Source organism: Myotis myotis, unplaced genomic scaffold (genome assembly GCF_014108235.1).
Source record: "Myotis myotis isolate mMyoMyo1 unplaced genomic scaffold, mMyoMyo1.p scaffold_m19_p_17, whole genome shotgun sequence".
Lineage (NCBI taxonomy): Eukaryota > Metazoa > Chordata > Mammalia > Chiroptera > Vespertilionidae > Myotis > Myotis myotis.
Window position 1 is genome coordinate 33,530,485 of NW_023416321.1, and position 21,420 is coordinate 33,551,904.

Below are 21,420 nucleotides of genomic sequence, written 5' to 3' on the forward strand. Positions count from 1 at the left end.
AGTATCCATTAATCACCTACCATGTGCCAAGCAAAATTTTAGGAGCTGGGTGTATAGATGAATGAGACACAATTTCCCTTCTCACAGAGCTTACATTCAGACCAGTTTTTCTTTATCGTATGTCTTGTAGGGGAGGATTTGTGTTAGGAGAATATAGAGAATTTTTGTCCGGGCACGTTTTAAGATACAACGGCAGGATCTTGGATTGGCTCCGACCCAAAGAGCTAGAGCCATGGCTGGGTGGCTCAGTTGTTTGAAGCAGTGTCCCCTGTATCAGAAAAGGTTTGATTCCTCGTCAAGGCATATGCTGTACTTAGGTTGTGGGCTTGATTCAGTCGGGGCATGTACAGGAGGCAACCTATCAATGTTCTTCTCTCACATCGATGTTTTTCTTTCCCTCTTCTTTTATCTCCAAAAATCAATTTTAAAAATCTGTAAACATGAAACACCAATCTATAGAGATAGAAGAAAGAATAATGGTTTCCTTGGGGTGGGCATTGACTGGGAAGAGGCACAAGAAAACTTCTTGAGTCAGTGGAAATATTCTCAATTTTTACTTTGTTGATTATATGGGTATATGAATATACAAAAAAGGCATCAAGCTATACACTTATGATTCTTGTATTTTTCTGCATATAAATTACACCTCTAGATGTAATACTCTAAAAAGACTCTAATATCACCTTTGCAGTATTCTGGCAGAGAATGCATAACCTCAGTCTACTCACAAGGAAATATCAAATGAACAAAAATGAGGAACTTTTCTATTTAAAAAAAAAAAAAAAGTTAATGCATAAAATGCCCCCCAAAAGACTGTTGAAATGTTCCAGATTAAAGAAAGCTATGGAGACATGACAACTAAATGCAGTAGCTGACCGTAGATTGACTCCTAAACTGGAAGGGAAGAAAGGTATTAATGACTCTATTGGGACAACTGAGAGCAGGTTAAATAAAAATGTACCAGTATACACTTATGAAGTTGACAACTGTACTGTAGTGCTGTAAGAGAGTATCTTGATTCTTAGAATATACACCCTAAAGAATTTAAAGGTAAAAAACCATGGTATATATAACTTGCCTTCATATGATTCAGAGAGAGAGAGCAAGTGATAAAGCAAATGGGATAAGATAAAGCTATGTGGGTTTTCTTCTCATGGTACTGTTTTAATTTTTCAAATTTTTGTACATTTGAAATTATTTCCAAATAAAATGTGTGTGTGTGTGTGTGTGTGTTTCTTTTAAAAAATTATAGTTTCTTAGGAAACAGAAAGAATTGCTCAGGGATTATACTTGACCTCTTAAGAATAATTACCTTATTATTTTAAGTATGTTTTAAAAGATTAGTTTTAAGTAATAGATCCTCTTTATTTGAACTTCTCTTTAGCTCTGACACAACACCTCTTTTAAATGGATCAAGCCAAGACAGAATGTTTGAAACAATGGCAATTGAGATTGAACAGCTTTTGGCAAGGGTAAGGACTTTCTGTTAAATGGCTTTTTTGCTAAAAATTGTGTATTTGTTAGATATGGTATTAGATTATATTAACACAGACATTTGTTGAAGTCACCACCTTTTCATTCAAGGTGTGTACTTCTTAAGCCATTTGAATTTTGATCACAGCTATTTCCAGGTCCCATGAGAGTTTTGGTTTTTTTTAATTTTATATATTACTTGGTGGAAGTACTGAATCCTTGCGTACTAGCTTCTTGTTTTTGGTTTATTTTTTGCTGTTAGCCAAAGGGTAAACAGGCAAATAATTTATTTTGTCTCTTTATAGTGCTTTCTAAAATACATATATATATTTTTTCCTTTCTCTTTTTTTTTTAGCTTACAGGAGTAAATGATAAAATGGCAGAATATACCAACAGTGCAGGTGTCCCCTCCTTGAATGCAGCACTGATGCATACATTACAGCGACATAGAGACATATTGCAGGTAATGCACTGGGCTTGAGAGTTTTATGTTGTTATGGGGTTTATTTTAATCCCTGAATAGATTGTGTGCACATGTACTTAAGAGAACACACGGGGAAATCTTCTGAGAGGATAAATGCCATGCTATAGAAATTTGTCTTGTTTTACTTTTTTTTTTTTTGGTATTATAAAACTCTGAAAATGTCTGATATCTAAGAACTCTTGCTTTTGCCTGGTAAATTGAATACTATTCATCAGTAGGTAAATAAACCATGGGAAACCTCGCTAGCTAACTGAAACAGTGAAGTAGCCAATGGTCATGCGTAGGCAATAATATGGTGGTTTAGAGTATACTTTTACTAGCCTTCGAAGATAACATGGAAGAGGAATAATTTACTATATTTAGAATATTGTTTGAGAAAAATATTAAAACCAAATGAAATAAACTCAAAGATTTATATATGGGCTGTTAATATATACTATAAAATAGGAGGGCAAATCTTTTTAATATTGAAAAAATTCAGCAACCATTGCTAATGTAAAAAACTCTTGTTAAAAGTAGGAATAGAAGGATACTTTAGTTGCCTAATGCAAAAAAAAAATGTGTATTTCAGATTAAAAGTTAGCATCATGCTTAATAATAGAGCACTAAAAAATTCCCATTAAAGGAAAAGAAAAAAACAACAACAACAAGAATACCCACTATCACCACAATGTTTAATATTATTTTAGAAGTTCTTTGTGGTGCAGTTAATAAAGAGAAACAAGATAAAGGAAGAGACAAAATTTGTATTATGTGGCAGTGATAAGATTATATAGCTAATACAACCAAAGAAAACTAAAAAAATGTATTAGGAACAAATTCGGAGAGATTATAGATCACATCCTATCTAATAATAGAGAAACATGGTAATTAACCATAACTTTACTACCCTTCCCATTGGCTAATCAGCGAGATATGCAAATTAACTGCCAGCCAAAATGGCGGCCGGCAGCCAGGCAGCTGTAGCGAACATGAGGCTTGCTTGCTCCAGTGATGGAGGAAGTTAATGTTCCCCGCCTACCACAGCTCAGCTCTGCGCTCCGGATGAAACAATGTTGCAATTATAGAACCTAAACAAACCCCAGAAACCTGCTTTCAGCCATGGCGGCCTCAGAGCTTAGAGGGGCCAGTGATGGCAACAGAGTTTCAATTATAGAATCTAAACAAACCCAGGTACCTGTTTTCAGCCGGCAACGGCCTCAGAGCTGGAGCCTGCTCTCAGCTCCAGTGACAGCTATAGAAGGTAAATTAATCCCAGAATAAAAAAAATTTTAAAAAAAGGAGAGGCTGGGAGCTTCAGTTGCCCACCAGCCTGAAAACAGCCCTCAGCCCCTCACCCAGACTGGCCAGGCACCCCAGTGGGGACCCCCATCCTGAAGGGTGTGTGACCAGCTGCAAACAGCCATCACCCCATCATCCAGGCTGGCCAGGCACCCAAGCAGGACCCCCACCCTGAAGGGGGTGTGACCAGCTGCAAACAGCCATCATCCCATCATCCAGGCTGGCCAGGCACCCAAGTAGGACCCCCCCCCGCCCCGAGCCAGGACACCCTTCAGGCCAAACCAGCGAGCCCCCACCTGTGCACCAGGCCTCTATCCTATATAGTAAACAGGTAATATGGAAACTGACCCTAACAGCAGAAGGACTGGGAATGACTGATCACTGTGACACACACTGACCACCAGGGGGCAGACGCTCAATGCAGAAGCTGCCCTCTGGTGGTCAGGGCGCTCTGCTCAGCCACAAGCCAGGCTGATGGCTGCCGGTACAGCGGTGGTGGTGAGAGCCTCTCCTGCCTCCTCAGCAGCGCTAAGGATGTCCGACTGCAGTTTAGGCCTGCTCCCCGCTGGCAAGTGGACATCCCCCGAGGGCTGCCAGGCTGCCAGAGGGATGTCTGATTGCCATCTTAGGCCCAATCCCCTGGGGAGCGGGCCTAAGCCAGCAGGTGGTCATCCCCTGAGGGATTCCAGACTGCGAGAGGGCACAGGCTGGGCTGAGGGACCCCCTCATACCCCCCGAGTGCACAAATTTTTGTGCACCGGGCCTCTAGTTTTATATAATAAAAGGCTAATATGCAAATAGACTAAATGTCAGAGTGACTGGTTGCTATGATGCACACTGACCACCAGGGTGCGGACGCTCAATGTAGGATGCCCCTGGTGGTCAGTGTGCTTCCACAGAGGAAGTGCTGCTCAGCTAGAAGCCCAGAAGCCAGGCTCATGCTGGCAAGCACAGTGGTGGCAGGAGCCTCTCCCGCATCCGCAGCAGCGCTAAAGATGTCCAGCTGACGGCTTAGGCACAGTCGGACAAACCCCCAAGGGCTCCTGGACTGTGAGAGAGCACAGGCCAGCCTGAGGGACCCCCCCCTTCCTCGAGTGCACGAATTTCATACACCAGGCCTCTAGTTAATATGTAAAGGCAAGTAGTTTTTCTCATATAAACAATAACCTGTTCAAAAATACAGTGGAAGAAATTATAACAGCCTATGTATAAATGTAATAAGATGTATAGGACTTGAATGCATAAAACTATACTGAGAAATGTAAAATATTTACTCTGCTTTTGGATGGGAAGATTTCTCTCTAAATCAACCTATAAATTGAATTCATTTCCAATGAAAGTAACAGGTTTTTAAAATTTATTTGTTCCTTTTTTAAAAAAAAACTGGCAAAATGATTCCAGTTTATTTGGAATCATAGGCATACAAGATTAACCAAGAAAAAAACATGTGAAAATTAAGATAAGTAGTAAAGGATGCTTAGTTCTGCCAGATATTAAAACCTGTGAAGAAGCTAGAAAAATTAAGAGTTTGATTCTAGAGAGAAAGGGACCAATGGAATTGAATAAAGTTCACCTATAGACCCAAATATGCATGGAAATTTAGTTTTACCATAAAGGTAGTATTTTAAATTCATGGGAAAAAGAGAGGTTATAAAATAAATAGAGCTGTAACTATTGGCTAATTATTTCGGGGGGTTAGGGAGGAACCAAACCTCAAATTCTCATTTCTTCCATCCAGAATAAATTCCAGATGGATCAAAGATTTATATGTAGCCGAAACCGGTTTGGCTCAGTGGATAGAGCGTCGGCCTGCGGACTGAGAGGTCCCAGGTTCGATTCCGGTCAAGGGCATGTACCTGGGTTGCGGGCACATCCCCAGTAGGAGATGTGCAGGAGGCAGCTGATCGATGTTTCTCTCTCATCGATGTTTCTAACTCTCTATCTCTCTCCCTTTCTCTCTGTAAAAAATCAATAAAATATATTTTAAAAAAAAAAAAAAAAAAAAGATTTATATGTAGAAAAAGGAAGTACAGAATAAAGCAAGGGTGAATTTATCCATTTTGGGTAGTAAAAGACTTTCTAAGCAAAACCTAATATCAGGAACTATAAAAAATAATTTGCTTACTATATAGAGAGAAATAATAGAAATAAGAAATAAGTTAGCCTAATATGAAAATGGGCAAAGGATATGAACTTGTATCCAGAAAATGAATTGCCAAAGCCATAAAAAGATGTACAGCTGCCTTCCCAAATCAAGATGAGATAGGATTTTTCACTTGTTAGATTAGCAAATATTGGAACATGTGTAACCTATTATTGGCAAGAATATAGGAAAATGGGTATTCATTCATTTTGCTGGGAACATAAATTAGTGCAGTCTGATTTAAATGTAAGATTCTTTGATCTAATTATTCTGGTAGGCATATACTCTTTACACTTTAATAAGGAAGAAAGAGAATTCAATAAAATATATATACAAGAATGTTTATTGTGGCTTTTTTTAAAAATATGTTTTATTGAGTTTTTTACAGAGAGGAAGGGAGAGGGATAGAGAGTTAGAAACATCAATGAGAGAGAAATATCAATCAGCTGCCTCCGGCACACCCCCTAATGAGAATGTGCCTGCAACCAAGGTACATGCCCTTGACCGGAATCGAACCTGGGACCCCTCAGTCCTCAGGCCGACGCTCTATCCAGTGCGCCAAACCTGCGAGGGCAATTGTGGCATTTTTCAACAGCAAATAAAACAACTAAAATGTTCATCAATAGGTATTTTATTAAATTATGATAGTCATAGATAGATTTCTATTTGATAATATGGAAAGATTACTTTATACTTTAGTTCATAAAACAAAGTGTACAGCAGAATATAGTATGATTTCTTTAACATAAATGAAAACTAGATAAGCTTGTATATGCAAGAACATATTTCCTGAAAGAAAATTAAAGTGATGATGTTATAAGCTGTGGAGCAGGATGGTTTCTACTTTTATTCTTTCAGTGCTCTTTTAGTTTTCTCCCCATTTATTGCAGGATTATACACATGAATTCCATAAAACCAAAGCAAACTTTATGGCAATACGGGAAAGGGAGAATCTCATGGGATCAGTACGAAAGGATATTGAGTAAGTTATCTTTTATATTATTTTGTAGGATGTTTGTTCAGATTTAGATTTTGAGTATATCCATGATTATCAGCAAATTGAGTGGCAGAATCCTGGTTTAGATTTAAAGGTTTCTAATGTCTATTTCACTTTCTTTAAACATTGCTGTTACAATATGGTCTACTTGGGTGGTCTTAACTCCAGCTTCCCCTAGTTTTACCATTGCCTCCTGCTCACCTTGGCTTTCCTGTCTTAATTCAAAGTCCAGCTTACATGATATCTTCATGAGTTTTTCTCTGATCCCCTACCACCCATCTTAAGAATTATAACATTACCAGTAAGTGAAGCTCTCTGTGTTTTGCTTCCTGATTATGACTTACCTACCCCTCTATCTTGCCTGTACAAGTATATATTCAGGAAACTATTAAAGTAGCTTTTACTTTCCTGGAATCTGAAACATATCTGTTTTTTTCCTAAAATTATAACTGTATGTAAAGTTATTTAAAGATTTCCAGTATTTTTATGCTGATCTTAATCCATAACATTAAAGGTTTGTTCTTTTCTTACCTACCTTTACCTCATATTCAGTAATATATTCCAGCAGTTCATATACATTTTTGACATTTCTTTTTTCTTTTTTTAATCATCACCCTCGGATATTTTTTCCATTGATTTTTAGAGAGTGAAAGGGAGGAAGGAGGGGGGAAGAGAGAGAGAAAGAGAAACATCGATGTAAGAGGACACATCGACCCTTGCCTCCCACACTTGCTCTGGTGGGTGGCAGGCATCAAACCTGCAACCGAGGTACATGCCCTTGACTGGGAATCAAGCCCAAGACCCTTTGTTCTGGGGGCCGACACTCTAACCACTGAGCAACCAGCCAGGGCCATGTTTTTTTTTGTTTTTTTTTCCACAACTCAACACAGCCAACAAGGCTGAATCTATTGAGCATCTAATTCAGTGGTTCTCAACCTGTGGGTCACGCCCCCTTTGGCGGTCGAACGACCCTTTCACAGGGGTCACCTAAGACCATCCTGCATATCAGATATTTACATTGTGATTCATAACAGTAGCAACATTACAGTTATGAAGTAGCAACGAAAATAATTTTATGGTTGGGTCACAACATGAGGAACTATATTTAAAGGGCCAGAAGGTTGAGAACCACTGAATAAAGCTGAAGACTTCCCACTCTTGATGCCTGTCATTGTCTCACTTGTGATAAGTTTATGAATCTTATATTTCATGAGTATGTTACTTATGATTCATAAACTGTGATATACATTATCAATCATAAGATGATGTAGTGTACTCTGAGAAACATTTCCTCAAGATTCTTTATTTTGTTGTAAGAGTAAGACAGTTTTGCAGCAGAAATAATTTAGTACTCATTGCATTCAAAACTTTGTTCAAAACTCTAACCCACGATTTTTCAGCCATCACAGTTAGGTATCTACCTCCAGAAATTGTCTTGGAAAAATAATTTTTACTGTTTGTTTCTGTTTTACCTGTTTTTTATTTTTAGACATGTACTTTGTGTAACATATAGGAGTAAAAAAAACCCCTAAACATTCTTGCCATAATTAGGAACTTTGTAATATTTTTAGTTTTTAAGAACATGTAAATCTTTTAATTTCTGAACAGTCTGTTTACATATACCTCTTAAGGAATGCATTTTGGACCAGTGTAGGGAACAGCCTTTAATATATAGGCATTTAGCTTCCCCATAATTTGTGGAAATGACTAGAATACAGCCCATTTTAATAATTTATTTCCTGAGAGATGATCATAAAAGAAACATGTTCATCTGTTCATCTAAACTATTTCCTGATTGCCGTCCATGAGTAAGACACTATGCCAGTCACAGTAAAAGGTAGAAATGAAAAGACCAGCCTGGCCCTCTAGGTGTTAGAAGGCAGTTAGGCACTTACTCAAATTAATATAATACGAGGCAGAATAAAATTAGATGAGATATAGCAGTAATAAATGACATTTTCAAGTTTTTGGCAATTACATACCATTTTTTGGGGTTTCATATAATCTTTTGGTATTTATAGCAATTACTAGTTCTCGTTTATAAAACTAGGTATTAGACTTGTCGCCCTAACCGGTTTGGCTCAGTGGATAGAGCGTCAGCCTGCGGACTGAAGGGTCCCAGATTCGATTCCAGTCAGGGGCATGTACCTTGGTTGCGGGCACTTCCCCAGTGGGGAGTGTGCAGGAGGCAGCTGATCGATCTCTCATCGATGTTTCTAACTCTCTATCCCTCTCCCGTCCTCTTCTGTAAAAAAATCAATAAAATATATTTTTTTAAAAAAGAGAGACTTGTCTAAGGTCGCTAACTGGTTAATAAGTGAAGAAATATAGATTTAAATCCAAACCATGTGTCTTTAAAGTCCATTGTGTTCAGTTATAACATTCTGCTTTTCCTGGTGTTCTCTTTCCTGCTGTGGTTTGCACATTAACTGCCTCTCAGCCAGTAGATAAGTTTTAGCAGCACAACCCTCTTTTGTCTTACTGCAGTATATGTACAGTTCCTTAATGTTTTAATTTTTGTTCTTAATACTTATTGTGAGTAAAGAACAGAAACATAGGAGGTTAGTGACACAAGGCATTTTCTTATAAATTTTAATGTGCTTAAGACCAAGATAAAAGTCCTTAAGTATGCCAAAATTGGCAGGTCATTAGCTTCAGTTTAGTGCTCCTTAGGCTTCAGTTGATGGACTACATGTACCATTATGAAGGAACACTCCATTTCAGTAGCTCTTCCATCCCATGTGCTATGTAATAATCAGTCCAAAGTTTACTTACACTTGGAGAAAATAAAAATATAGGAGATAATAGACAAAGAAAGGAAAAGTACGATTTTTGTTTGTTTAAGAATACTGGATTATTTTGGTGAAAAATAATGAACTCTTAAGCCTAACTTAGAGCTATTCATATTTATTTATAATAAATTTCATTTTTAGAAGGAGATGAAAAGGAATATGCATTTTAATTGTTAATTTAAAACTATGTAGAGGCTTAATTTGTCCACTTTGTCTATTACTAGAGTTGTCACATTAATCTTTTCTTTTTTTTTTTTTTGCAACATCTGCCAAAATGTTCTTAAATCTGCCAAAAATGTTCTTTAATTTTCTCTATTTTGTTCTAGGTCATATAAAAGTGGGTCTGGAGTAAACAACAGAAGAACTGAACTATTTTTGAAAGAACATGAGCACCTTCGAAAGTAGGTATTACTGAATGTATGCATATACTATTGTAGTTTTCCATACTTAGTAATTCATTTGCTTATATAAGAAATTTTTGTGGTGTTTATTATAATAAGTGCTCTTATCAATGCTAATTCATTTAATTCTCTAGTTGACCTTGCTCAGTAGAAATGGAATTGCACTGTTCCAACAATAATTAGAAGAGATATGCTCTCGATATCAAAAATTATATTCAGCCGAAACCAGTTTGGCTCAGTGGATAGACCGTCGGCCTGTGGACTCAAGGGTCCCAGGTTCGATTCCGGTCAAGGGCATGTACCTGGGTTGCGGGCACATCTCCAGTAGGAGGTGTGCAGGAGGCAGCTGATCGATGTTTCTCTCTCATTGATGTTTCTAACTCTCTATCTCTCTCCCTTCCTCTCTGTAAAAAATCAATAAAAAAAATATATTAAAAAAAACACACACACACACCAAAAAAAAAAAAAATTATATTCACATCACTTAATTATCACCAGAGATATGTGCTTTATCGCCTATTTTTTTCTTTAGCAAGTCTATTGCTCTAAAAATTTTGCCCACTTCTATAGGTTATTAGTAATAATAATGGTAATAATACTGATGACTTACATTTGAATGGCCTGATACCACTTACCTATGTCAAGAGGCGTTATAAAGGGCAATTAGTCATTCATCAAATCCAAAGAAAATACCTTATTTTCTAAGAATTTAAAGGAAAATGCCTAAAAACTTGGATAAACTTACACACACACACACACACACACAATGCAAGTTGCCATGCTCTGTTTCTGCTTCATTTATTTTTTTCTCTGACATGTACTAACTTCTTTAATTATTTTCTCTGTACATTGTTATAGAACTTAGGATCAGGAAATTACTTATCTCAGGGAACTCAACCTCAAAGCACTTGAGCAGCTAGTATCCATAATAGGTAAATGTTATGAATTATGTTGATGTTTGCTGCTGAAAGTCACGTTCACATGAGCTTAATATGTACTGTCAATTTATTTTTTGTTTAAAGATTACCGCTTTAAATATAAACTGTTGAAATCAGAACGTGGAAAGATCAAGACCTTTTTAGAAGTCTGGGTGCTTCTAGTGTCAGATAATTTTTAGTGTTCTTCCTTAATCTGTTTAATATTGATTGGCACAAGGGGGCAGTCTTTCCTATAGTATGTGTAGTTTATAGTTATTCATAGCTTTGGTCGTTCAATTTGTATTTGATGAAGATCACCATAAAGAGAATTTTTACATTACATTTATTGATAATGTTAGCCTAGATTGCTTAGTTAAGGTATTATCTTCCAGGTTTCATCACTGTAAAATTACTGTTATTTCCAATTAATTAATTAATATAGGGAAGATGCTTTGAGACTGTAAATATTCTGTTTCTTCTCAAACTTTTCCCACTAATATTAGCATCTATTAGTGAATCTTGCTTCTTCCTCAGTTATTACTGTGGTGTTTGCCTACTAGTGATTTTCTATTTTCATCAGTCCTTGTACATGTATTAATTAAATTCTGTGAAGAAGCACTGTTCTCCTTTATTTATTTTATTTAATTACTTATCAATGTAGACTCATAGATACTTATCCTGTTGGTTATAATTCAGCACTGGTATTATTTTATTTTCAGATTGTTCCACCTTTGGCCATGGGAAGTTACTTTGGGTTGGCTTTTGTCATTGACATGCTCTATCCTGTTTTGAACATGTCTTTTATTATGTGGCACCACCAAATTTTCATGGTTTAGCATGTGTTTTCCCTTCCTCAACTCTAGAATCAACCACTTCTCCAAGTAACCTTGGTCTTTTTATTGGAGAGTGGTTCAGAAACTAAGATCTGAGTGCTAGATGTGCTTATTGCTATTGAGGTGTCATTGCTTCTAGGCTTTTTTCTTGCTAAATGTTCATATCTTTTTTTGCATCTACTAAGGTGATCATTGTTTTGTTTCCTTTATTGCTGCAATGTGGTCAATTACATTGATTATTTTCAAATACTAAATCTTGATTTCTAGAATAAATCCCACTTTATTTTGATATATTTATTATCCTTTTTATATATTGCTGGATTTATTTTATTAAAGGTTTTTACATTATGCTTGTGAAGAATAGTTTTCTTGAGATGTCTTTGTCTGGTTTTAGTGTGAGGAAATATAGTGGCCTCATCAAAATGATTCTTTCTATTTGCTGAAGGAGTTTGTGCAGGTTTGGTGTTATTTCTTCCTTAAATGTTTGATAGAATTATCAGTGAATCCATCTCAGCCTGGAATTTTCATTGTGGCAAAATTTTTAAATTATTCTTTTGTAAATATGAGGACTGTGGCTCTGCCTGGATTTATCCCTGGGTTCCAGGAGGATGGGTGACTGTGATTGGCCCAGCCTTTCATAACTCCATCCTGTGGCCAGTAGACTTGGAAAGTCAATTATCAGAAGAAGAGAATGCAACATATACAGGGCCCCAGGGAAGTTATCAGCCAACTTAGTTACTTCATTTTGGGTTTACTACACTCTCTACTGTACTCCAAGCCTACACAGAAATAGCACAGTTATGCAAACTCTTTTTTTTTCTAGTGATATTTGTTGAAGTGGACTTTTACTTTAATATCCCATTCTTTTCTCTGTCCCCCCACCAATCAATTGCAAACTTTTTATGGTTCTGTAGGGCCCTGCCTGCATGGTTAACCTACTACCTAAATCTCCAACTTCATCTCTTTTTTCCCCATTCCTTCTCCTGTATCACTCTTGTCCTTTACTTAATAGGTACCAGCCATACTGGCCTCTGTTCATTTCCTTTTCCAAAGATAACAAACCTTTTCTCTTCTCAGCTTCTTTGTGCTTATATTTTATCTGCTTAGCATACTCTTTGTTTTTTATATAATTTATTCATTTATGTCTTTATAGTTTAGTTCACTTGTCATCTTTTCAAAGAGACCTTTTCTAATTATCTTGTCTGAAATAGACCTTCCCTTATTATTACTTAACAAAGCACTTTTTTTTTTTTTGCCATAGTATTTATGAGAATCGGGAATAATTTGTTCTTTTTTTTTAAATCTGACTTCTTGATCGTAAGCTTCATGGGGATAGGGACCTGGTTAGTCTAGTTCTTAGCAGTATCGGATCCCCAGTTCCTGTTATATCATAGACATTTAATATTTATTTGTTGTTTGAGTTAGTAGATGTAAGCAGAAGGTATTAATTTTGGTTTCATATACATATTTACTTCAGTGTAGAAAACCGGTTTCATTCATTTACTTATTCCCCAAGTATTTATTGAATATGTACTATGTACAGAGTATTGGTCCAGATGCCATATACCATTATATATATGTGTGTGTGTGTGTGTGTGTGTGTGTGTGTATATATATGTCAAATTTGATTTTGAGAACTAAAGAGGATATTATTAATGTGATGAATTATTTTTTTTGCTTTGCAAAATAAATTTCCCATGAAATACGTTTTAAAAATCAAATGTAATAAAAGTCTTTGGTAAGCATCTCTCTTACAGATAAGAAAACAAGATTCAAAGTGGATATAGGCCAAGGTCTCATAATTATTTATAATATAGCTCTTATTCAATCCACATTTCCTAACCTGTGGATTGATATGTCTCATATCATACTGCATTCCTTGTGATTTGCTTCTTTAAATTTTTATTTTTCTTATATTCGGGAACCATTGTGGCATAATACTATTTAGACTTGAAAGACCAGTTGCTTTTCTCTTCTCTGAAAACCCAATGACTTGACCTCTTTCTGTTTTTTTTCCAGATTTAAAATAGGATAGTAGCTATTGCCTGTGTTACAAAATTTTAAGGGAGAATGACTTACGAGTTAGCATTTTACAAAGTTAAAATTACTCTAAAAATGTAAAGAATTTGTTTCATATGGCTTTTTAAATACCAGACTATTGTATAAAGCAGTGTATATTTAAATATAGGCTCAATGATGGTATTTGAGAGTTTCTTTTGTTTTCATTTCATTGACTATTTAGCAGATATACTTGAGTTATCATCTGAGATTTGCACATACATTTGTATTATAATTGTACACTTAGGTATAAATATGTCCATGAATGAATAAAGAATTACTATATTTTCAATTGGAGACTTACCTTTTTTCTGCTGACAGTTTTTTAATGTCATGTGTTAAGCTATGTTTAGACTATTGACATTTTGAAATTTTTTAATTCACCAGCCTTGTTATGTGAGTGATTCAAAGTTATAGTTGAAGAAATACTTTAGGTAGCATTTGAAAAACATTAATGGTTTCACTTTTTGTTTTGTGATTTTTTTTTTTTAGCTGAGTTTCCCTGAGGTCATTTAACTAATAGATTCAAACTCAGGTCCTCTGATTGTGTTGCTTCTGCAATATTGCTCTGCCTCTCAAAGATGATTCTATAGTATCTACTTCACAGACTTGCTAAGTTAATGGATGTAAAAGGCTTTGCAACCTGTGAGGCTTCTATAATAATAAAAGCATAATATGCTAATTAGACCGGACATCCTTCCGGATGACCTTCTGGATGAAGCCCGGGCTATGAGAAAAGCCTAGGTCCCGGGTGCCTGCCAGTGGCCGGAGGGATGCCCGGGTTCCTGGTGCCAGAGGGAAGCTGGTGTCAGCAGCCAGGGGAAGGAAGGCCTACTCTTGCACGAATTTCATGCATCAGGCCTCTAGTCTTCTTTATATATAAAAGCCTAAGCGGTCAGATGACCTCCTGGTACTGTGACGCACACTGACCACCAGGGGGCAGGTGCTCAATGCAGGAGCTGCCCTCTTGTGGTGAGTGTGCTCCCACAGTGGGAGCGCCGCTCAGCTGACAGACAGGCGCCAGAAGCTGGGCTCACGGCTGGCGAGCGCAGCTGCCTGGGGCGCAAGCCTCTCCCACGGACACTCCACCTGTGCACCCTAGCAGCTGTGGTAGGCACAGCAGGGCGGGATGAGTGGGTAATCGATGCAGACAGCTGGCTGAAGCCTGACGAGCTGGTAGGTAAGGCCAGGCTGCCATTGCACGGAGGTCCACTGATCCCCGCAGGCCAGGCCGAGGGACCCCACCAGGCCTCTAGAGTCTATGTAAAGTAGAACTTAATGAGGGTTATCAAAGTAAGAAAAGCAAACACTAAAGGAGAAAACCTTTTATTGTGTATGCACTATCAATTTACATTTCTTAGATAGAATTTGAAATACTTTTGATGCCAGAATAATCTTCTTGAAATGAAATTCTAATTGTATTAACAGATCATGACCATATTTAAAAATATGAGACATATGATAACCATAATTTAGTGACCTTTAGACACAGTGATTTTTATCCCAAAATTTTGTGTATGGTTGTATGTACAGGGTGGGGTAAAGTAGGTTTACAGTTATGAGTAGGCAAAACACAGAGTTATTCTTGTATTATTTTTTAGTAACTAGATGCCCAGTGCACAAAATCATGTGCAGGTAGTTCGCAGCCACTTGGCGCCGCTCACTGCCCCGCCTGCCGCCACTCACGGGCCGGGGGTAGGGACCGAGAGGTGGTCAATGCACCTCATGGCGACTGGTCAAGTGGTCATTCTGGTCGTTATGCTTAATGATCCCTGGCCTTTTTTTTTTTTTTTTTTTTAATATATTTTATTGATTTTTTACAGAGAGGAAGGGAGAGAGATAGAGAGTTAGAAACATCGATGAGAGAGAAACATCGATCAGCTGCCTCCTGCACATCTCCCACTGGGGATGTGCCCGCAACCCAGGCACATGCCCTTGACCGGAATCGAACCTGGGACCTTTCAGTCCGCAGGCCGATGCTCTATCCACCGAGCCAAACCAGTTTCGGCCTGGCCTTTTATTATATAGGATTATTATATTATTTTCCTTATGAACAACTGTAAGCATACTTTTGCCCCCACCTTGTATATTATTTAATAAATATATGGTTCAATTAAACACTGGTTGTATTATAACATCTGTGAATGGGATAACATAGTAGACTGTCAGCATTCAAGATTGGACTTCAGCTTTCTTAACTATTAACGAACCCTAGGGGTTCATGGTATATAGTTTTAAGATACAAACTTGAACATTATGCATTGTGAAGTTGGCATTGGGGAAGTCAGTTGGCTAATGAGTACATCTAATCTATCTGGACAACAGTGCTTATACTTCAGCCTCACTTCTAACTTTGTATTTGCTGCTTGTTGTTATTTACTTGGTAACTACCATGAAATGGTTTATACATATGCATACGTATACTTTGTTTCTTTGTGAAACATTACCCCAAGGAGAAAACAGAAATAAAGGTAATGATAGTGAGGTGATCCTAAGAAAGCAGTGCTCTTAAGTAGAAAAATGGAAAGTTAATGGAAGAAACAATATATAATAGTAGTAGTAACCATAAACTTGCGAATATGCAAAAGTCTTCAGATAGGTCCCTTATGTATGTCAGGGGTCATTTGTGTAATAGAGAATTGAATTTTTAGCCTATAAGAACTGGTAGCATTTGATTATTTCACTATATATCTATCATTCCATTTGTGGAGTATTTTAAAATTACATATCAATGCTCCATTTGTCTCACATGGTGCAGTTGTCTGCCTTTTGAAATAAATGGCAAAACAAATTAATATTATTCTGAACATACTTTGCTTATTTTTATGTTCACTAGATAGTGTCTAATTTTACAAAGTAGGAATGACATAATTAGGAGCTTTTCTACAGAACTCATTTTCCTTTCCTTGGAGCTGTTAGTGAAATTAAATTCATCTTCAGTTGGTACATGGCTTTGTTAAACAGTAAAATTTGAGTTGCAGGTGCTCTGCTATAGTGAGGAATTTTCTCTCCCCAGATGTATTATCCATGACGGATGTGTTCCAAGACGCCTTTGGATAGTACCGAACTTTATATATACTATGTTTTTTTCTACACATACATACCTATAATCAAGTTTAATTTCTAAATTAGGTCCAGTGAGAGATCAACAACAATAACTACTAATAAAATAGAACAGTTATAACAATATCTATAATAATAAAAGCATAATATGCTAATTAGACTGAATGTCCTTCCAGACGAAGCCGGGGCTGTGAGGGAAGCCTGGGTCCTGGGTGCCTGCCAGTGGCCGGAGGGAAGCCAGTGCCGGCAGCTGGGGGAAGGAAGGCATACTCTTGCACGAATTTCGTGCATCGGGCCTCTAGTACCATAATAAAAGTTATGTGTTGTCGCCTGGTTGATGAGGCTCAATGGCCGAGCATTGACTATGAACCAGGAGGTTGTGGTTCAATTCCCGGTCAGGGCACATGCCTGGGTTGTGGGCTCAGTTCTCTGTGTGGAGCATGCAGGAGGCAGCTGATCAATCATTATCTCTCATCATTGATGTTTCTGTCTTTCCCCCTCCCTTCCTCTCTGAAATCAATGGATATATAGTTACGTGTAGTCACTCATTTTAGGGATGCCTTGCTGAAGTCTTCATATAGGCTCAGTGGTTTCTGGTACAACACATTGCCATCAGTTGCCAACAACTTTTCTATTCATATCTTCCACCCATGAATTTAATGCCCTTTCATCTTAATGAAACACTTATCATGTGGCTGTAATTTTTTCAGTTTGAAGTGCAACAGCAAAACCAGCATGAATTTCTTTTTTCCTTCTTCACAATTTTACAAACAGAATATTTGTTCTTACCATAGGTATTAGCAACTTCATCATACAATTATTTTCTTTCCTTATTAAGTTGAGAACTTTTTCATTTTCTCTTAAAGCACTTCACACCTTCTCTTTGGCATATCCAAATTGCCAGCATTACTACTATTGAACTTTGGGGCCATTATTAAGTAAAATAAGGGTTCCTTGAACACTAGCACTGCGATACCATGACAGTTGATCTGATAACCGAAATGGCTACTGAGAGATTAACAGGTGGGTAGCATATACAGGGTGGATACACTGGACAAAGGGATAATTCACATCCCAGGTGGGACAGAGTGGAACAATGTAAGATTTCATCATGCCACTCAGACAGCATGCAACTTATGAGTTGTGTATTTCTGGAATTTTCCATGTAATATTTTCAGACCATGGGTAACTAAAACTGCAGAAGGTGAAGCCATGGTTAAGTGGGCACTACTATATATATCCTATTGAAATTTATAAGGATTATTTCAGTGTTAACTCTGATTGCTGTTTTATTATTCCAACATGTACCTCATATATTGATTCATTTATTAAGTATTTGAGTGTCTCCTGTGTGCTAGGTATTGTACTAGACTCTAGGGAATCAAAGATGAATCAGACTCAGTCTCTACCCCATGGGAATTCATTCTGGTTAGAGAAATAATAAACATAATTATGATATCCTGTGAAATATTATATAAAAAGCATTAAATGAGATAATGTAAAAACTTAAATTTTGCTAAATTTTCCTCCAGCACATATTACAATGTCTGACATATTTTAAATGCTTGTTATGTTCTTGAATGAGTTGATGAAGAACAAAAACATAATATTATAAAGAGGAATTAGTTCTGCCTAGATGTGCAGATGGGATGGGGAAGGCTTGACAAAGATGTAACTTTTTAAAAAAGCAAAAAAAAAAAGATGTAACTTTTGAGCTGGACTTTGAAATATAAGCAATTTATTTTGAGAATTGGGAAAGAGGATTGCAGAGCAAGAGAGACTATGAGGCATAAAAGTGCTTTAATCTATGTCAACCATATATCTGTAGGCTTATACAGTTTACAAGATACTTTTGTTAACATTATCTCTTTTGAGCCTCAGGACAACTCTATGAGGCAGGTTCCTGCAGCCAAGTGCTTGAACCTGTACTAAAACTCAGGTTCTAGGGCATAAGAGTAATTAGTCATGTCATTCTTTATAGTTTCATGAATGTCATGATTGATAATATTATTGAGTGTCTATGATTAATTAAAAAATGGTTTTCTGAGTTACAAGTATGTGAAAGAAACATACATATAATGAAAAATATAGTTCCATTTTTATTTCTGTAAGCAGATTAGCTTCTATTGATACACAAGTTATTTTTTTAGAAGTTTCAGAAACAAATTAGAGAATTCTCACTTAATGTTTCATAGATTCTTTATGATTCAGGTAGTTTTTAAGGATTTTAATAATTTCTTTACCATTTATCTAAAGAACAACAAATGCCAACTGTGATTTCCCCATATTCTTTCGTAAGCTTTCTGCTATAGTTGAACAAATTTGTTGACATTAAAAAAATTGATTTGCACCAAAATGTTTGGTTAAAAAACTTTGCAGAAGGGGAAAAAAAAAGAAACAAAAACTTCTTCCCTACTTAGACTTGATTTCCTGTTGCTTCTATGTTGTATGTAATCAAGACAGTGTGGCATTGTTGAAAGAAGACACAGATAGATCAGTGGACAGAATAGAGAGCCCAGAAATGGACCCACACAAAGTCAGCTGATCTTTGACAGAGAAGCAAAGGCAATTCATTGGAAAAAGATAGTCTTTCCAACAAATGGTGCTAGATTTCTACTTTTATCTTTGTTTTTCTGTATTTTCCAAATATCTGTAAAATAAAAACGTGTTAGCACTAAAACAAGTTTTTGTATTCTGCAGTTTAATTGTATTCAGTTCACAGACCTTATGGGTGTCTCTGGTTAACTGTAAGTGAAAGACTGTATCATCATAATGCTTGTTGTAAATGATCTGATTGGTTGATGATAACCTCATCAATTGCAATTTACAAAGGGACCAATTTAAAATTTTTATTATGTACTTGCTTGCTTGTTTTCTCATTTACTTGCTTACACATTTACTTGTTATTTATTTACCCACCTACTCTTAAGTTTTAAAAGAAGATTCCAATTGGATGCTATCTAACTGATTTTGCCAAGTTCTAACCTTTTGTTGGTTTAAGTTACTTTAAAATAAAGGCTTGAAATCCCATTTTTGTTCTTGAAATGTGTGCTATTTGCAGTGTATATTAGGAAAATGAATTATTTTTTAAAAGAATTATTTAAATGCGGCTCGGTATCATAGTTGATGAAATTTAGTTCATGGTTTTTAGCTAGTTTAAATTGGTCTGGAAAGAAACAGATTTGTTGCTTAATTGCAGACTCTCTAGCTGACTTTCTGGAATGCCTCTGGGCTGTTATGGAGTACTTGTTTAAGAAGGGTAATTTCACTTGATTATATTTTATGCCCCAAAGGAAAGCAGTTTTAATTTCATTTTTACTTGATTATGCCATTTTTATGCAGCTTCTCTGTTGTTGAATTGTATCCACAATATCCAGGATGATTTTAATGAATGGTGTTTACTTAGTTGGGATCTTAGCCAAATAAGGACGAAAGGACGTGGAGACTTTGGGCAATCTGATAAGAATGTTTAATACATCAAATCACTGGCCTTCCTCTGTCTATGCTACTTATATAAACTAAGTTGGTTGGAGCATCATCCCATACATCAACAGGTGGCGGTTTCAATTCTAAGTCAGGGCAGATACCCATGTTGCTGGTTTGATCTCCGGTAGGGGTGCGTGTGCAAGCAACTGATTGATGTTTCTCATTCTCTGTCTCTCTTCCTCCTTCCTCTCTCTCAAGTCAATAAAATAAAAAATGGATTAAAGATAACATTGAAAATCTAGTTTTATACAAAAAAAATGAAAAATAAATGGAGGCATGTATATTTGCTTTATAAGATTTTTAATTTGATTCATGTAAGTAGAATAGTCTTATTACATTTAAAATATGATCTAAAATGGTCATTTTCAGAAAGCATACCTTTTAAGAAAAGTACTCATTACATAAAGCAAGGGTTATATCTGTGACCACAAACAACATCAAATAATTTTCTTGAAAGTTACTCCTTAGTGGCCATTTCAACTTCACGTCTTCAAGAACATTGTCTTTGAAAACAAAATATAATGAGTTTATTTTCTTTTCTTTTTTTAAAAATATATTTTATTAATTTTGTACAGAGAGGAAGGAAGAGAGATAGTTAGAAACATCGATGAGAGAGAAACATCGATCAGCTGCCTCCTGCACATCTCCTACTGGGGATGTGCCCGCAACCCAGGTACATGCCCTTGACCGGAATCGAACCTGGGACCTTTCAGTCCGCAGGCCGACGCTCTATCCACTGAGCCAAACCGGTTTCGGCGAGTTTATTTTCTAACTAATTGTCTTAAGCCTGTATATCAATTTGGGGAGAATTGACATCTTTACTGTGTTGAATCTTCCAGTGTGTGAACATAGTATGTCTCTTCATTTACTTAGATATTCTTTGATTTCATCACCATTTTGTAGTTTTCAGCATACAATTTCTATATGGGTTTTGTTAGATTTACACCTAAGTATTTCTTTTTTGAACAATTAAATGGTCTTGTATTTTAACTTTAGTGTCTACATGTTTATTACTAGTACAGATGCTTCATGACTTACAGTGGGATTATGTCCCAATAAACCCATCATAAATTGAAAATGTCCTAAGTTGAAAATGCACTTAATACATCGAACCTACTGAACATCGTAGCTTAGCCCAGCTGGTTTCTGTTGAATGCGTATCACTTTCTCACCATTGTAAAGATGAAAAATTGCCCTAACTGGGTTTGGCTCAGTGGAAACAGTGTGGGCCTGTGGACTGAAGGGTCCCAGGTTCGATTCTGGTCAAGAGCACGTACCTAGTTGCAAGCTCCTCCCTGGCCCAGGCTCTGGTCGGGGCTCATGCAGGAGGCAACCAATTGATGCGTTTCTCTCACATCAATATTTCTCTCTGTCTTTCCCGCTCCCTAAAAATCAATGGGAAAATATCATCAGGTGAGGATTAAAAAAAAAAAGATGAAAAGTCATAAGTCAGCCCTAACCAGTTTGGCTCAGTGGATAGAGCGTCGGCTTG

General features: G+C 36.7%; 1 protein-coding gene across 3 annotated transcripts in view; it reads left to right on the forward strand.

Annotated features, from left to right (window-relative positions):
* The window catches only part of GOSR1 (golgi SNAP receptor complex member 1), a 43,995-nt gene that overhangs the window by 5,885 nt on the left and 16,690 nt on the right, over positions 1–21,420 (forward strand). For 2 of the 3 annotated variants that reach the window (XM_036340891.1, XM_036340892.1), the window contains exons 3-6: positions 1,385–1,472; positions 1,829–1,936; positions 6,272–6,363; positions 9,497–9,571. In XM_036340891.1, the coding sequence (XP_036196784.1) occupies positions 1,385–1,472; positions 1,829–1,936; positions 6,272–6,363; positions 9,497–9,571 (363 nt within the window). Of the gene's footprint in view, positions 1–720; positions 911–1,384; positions 1,473–1,828; positions 1,937–6,271; positions 6,364–9,496; positions 9,572–21,420 lie in introns of those variants that run through there. The other variant, XM_036340893.1, reaches the window with a different exon arrangement.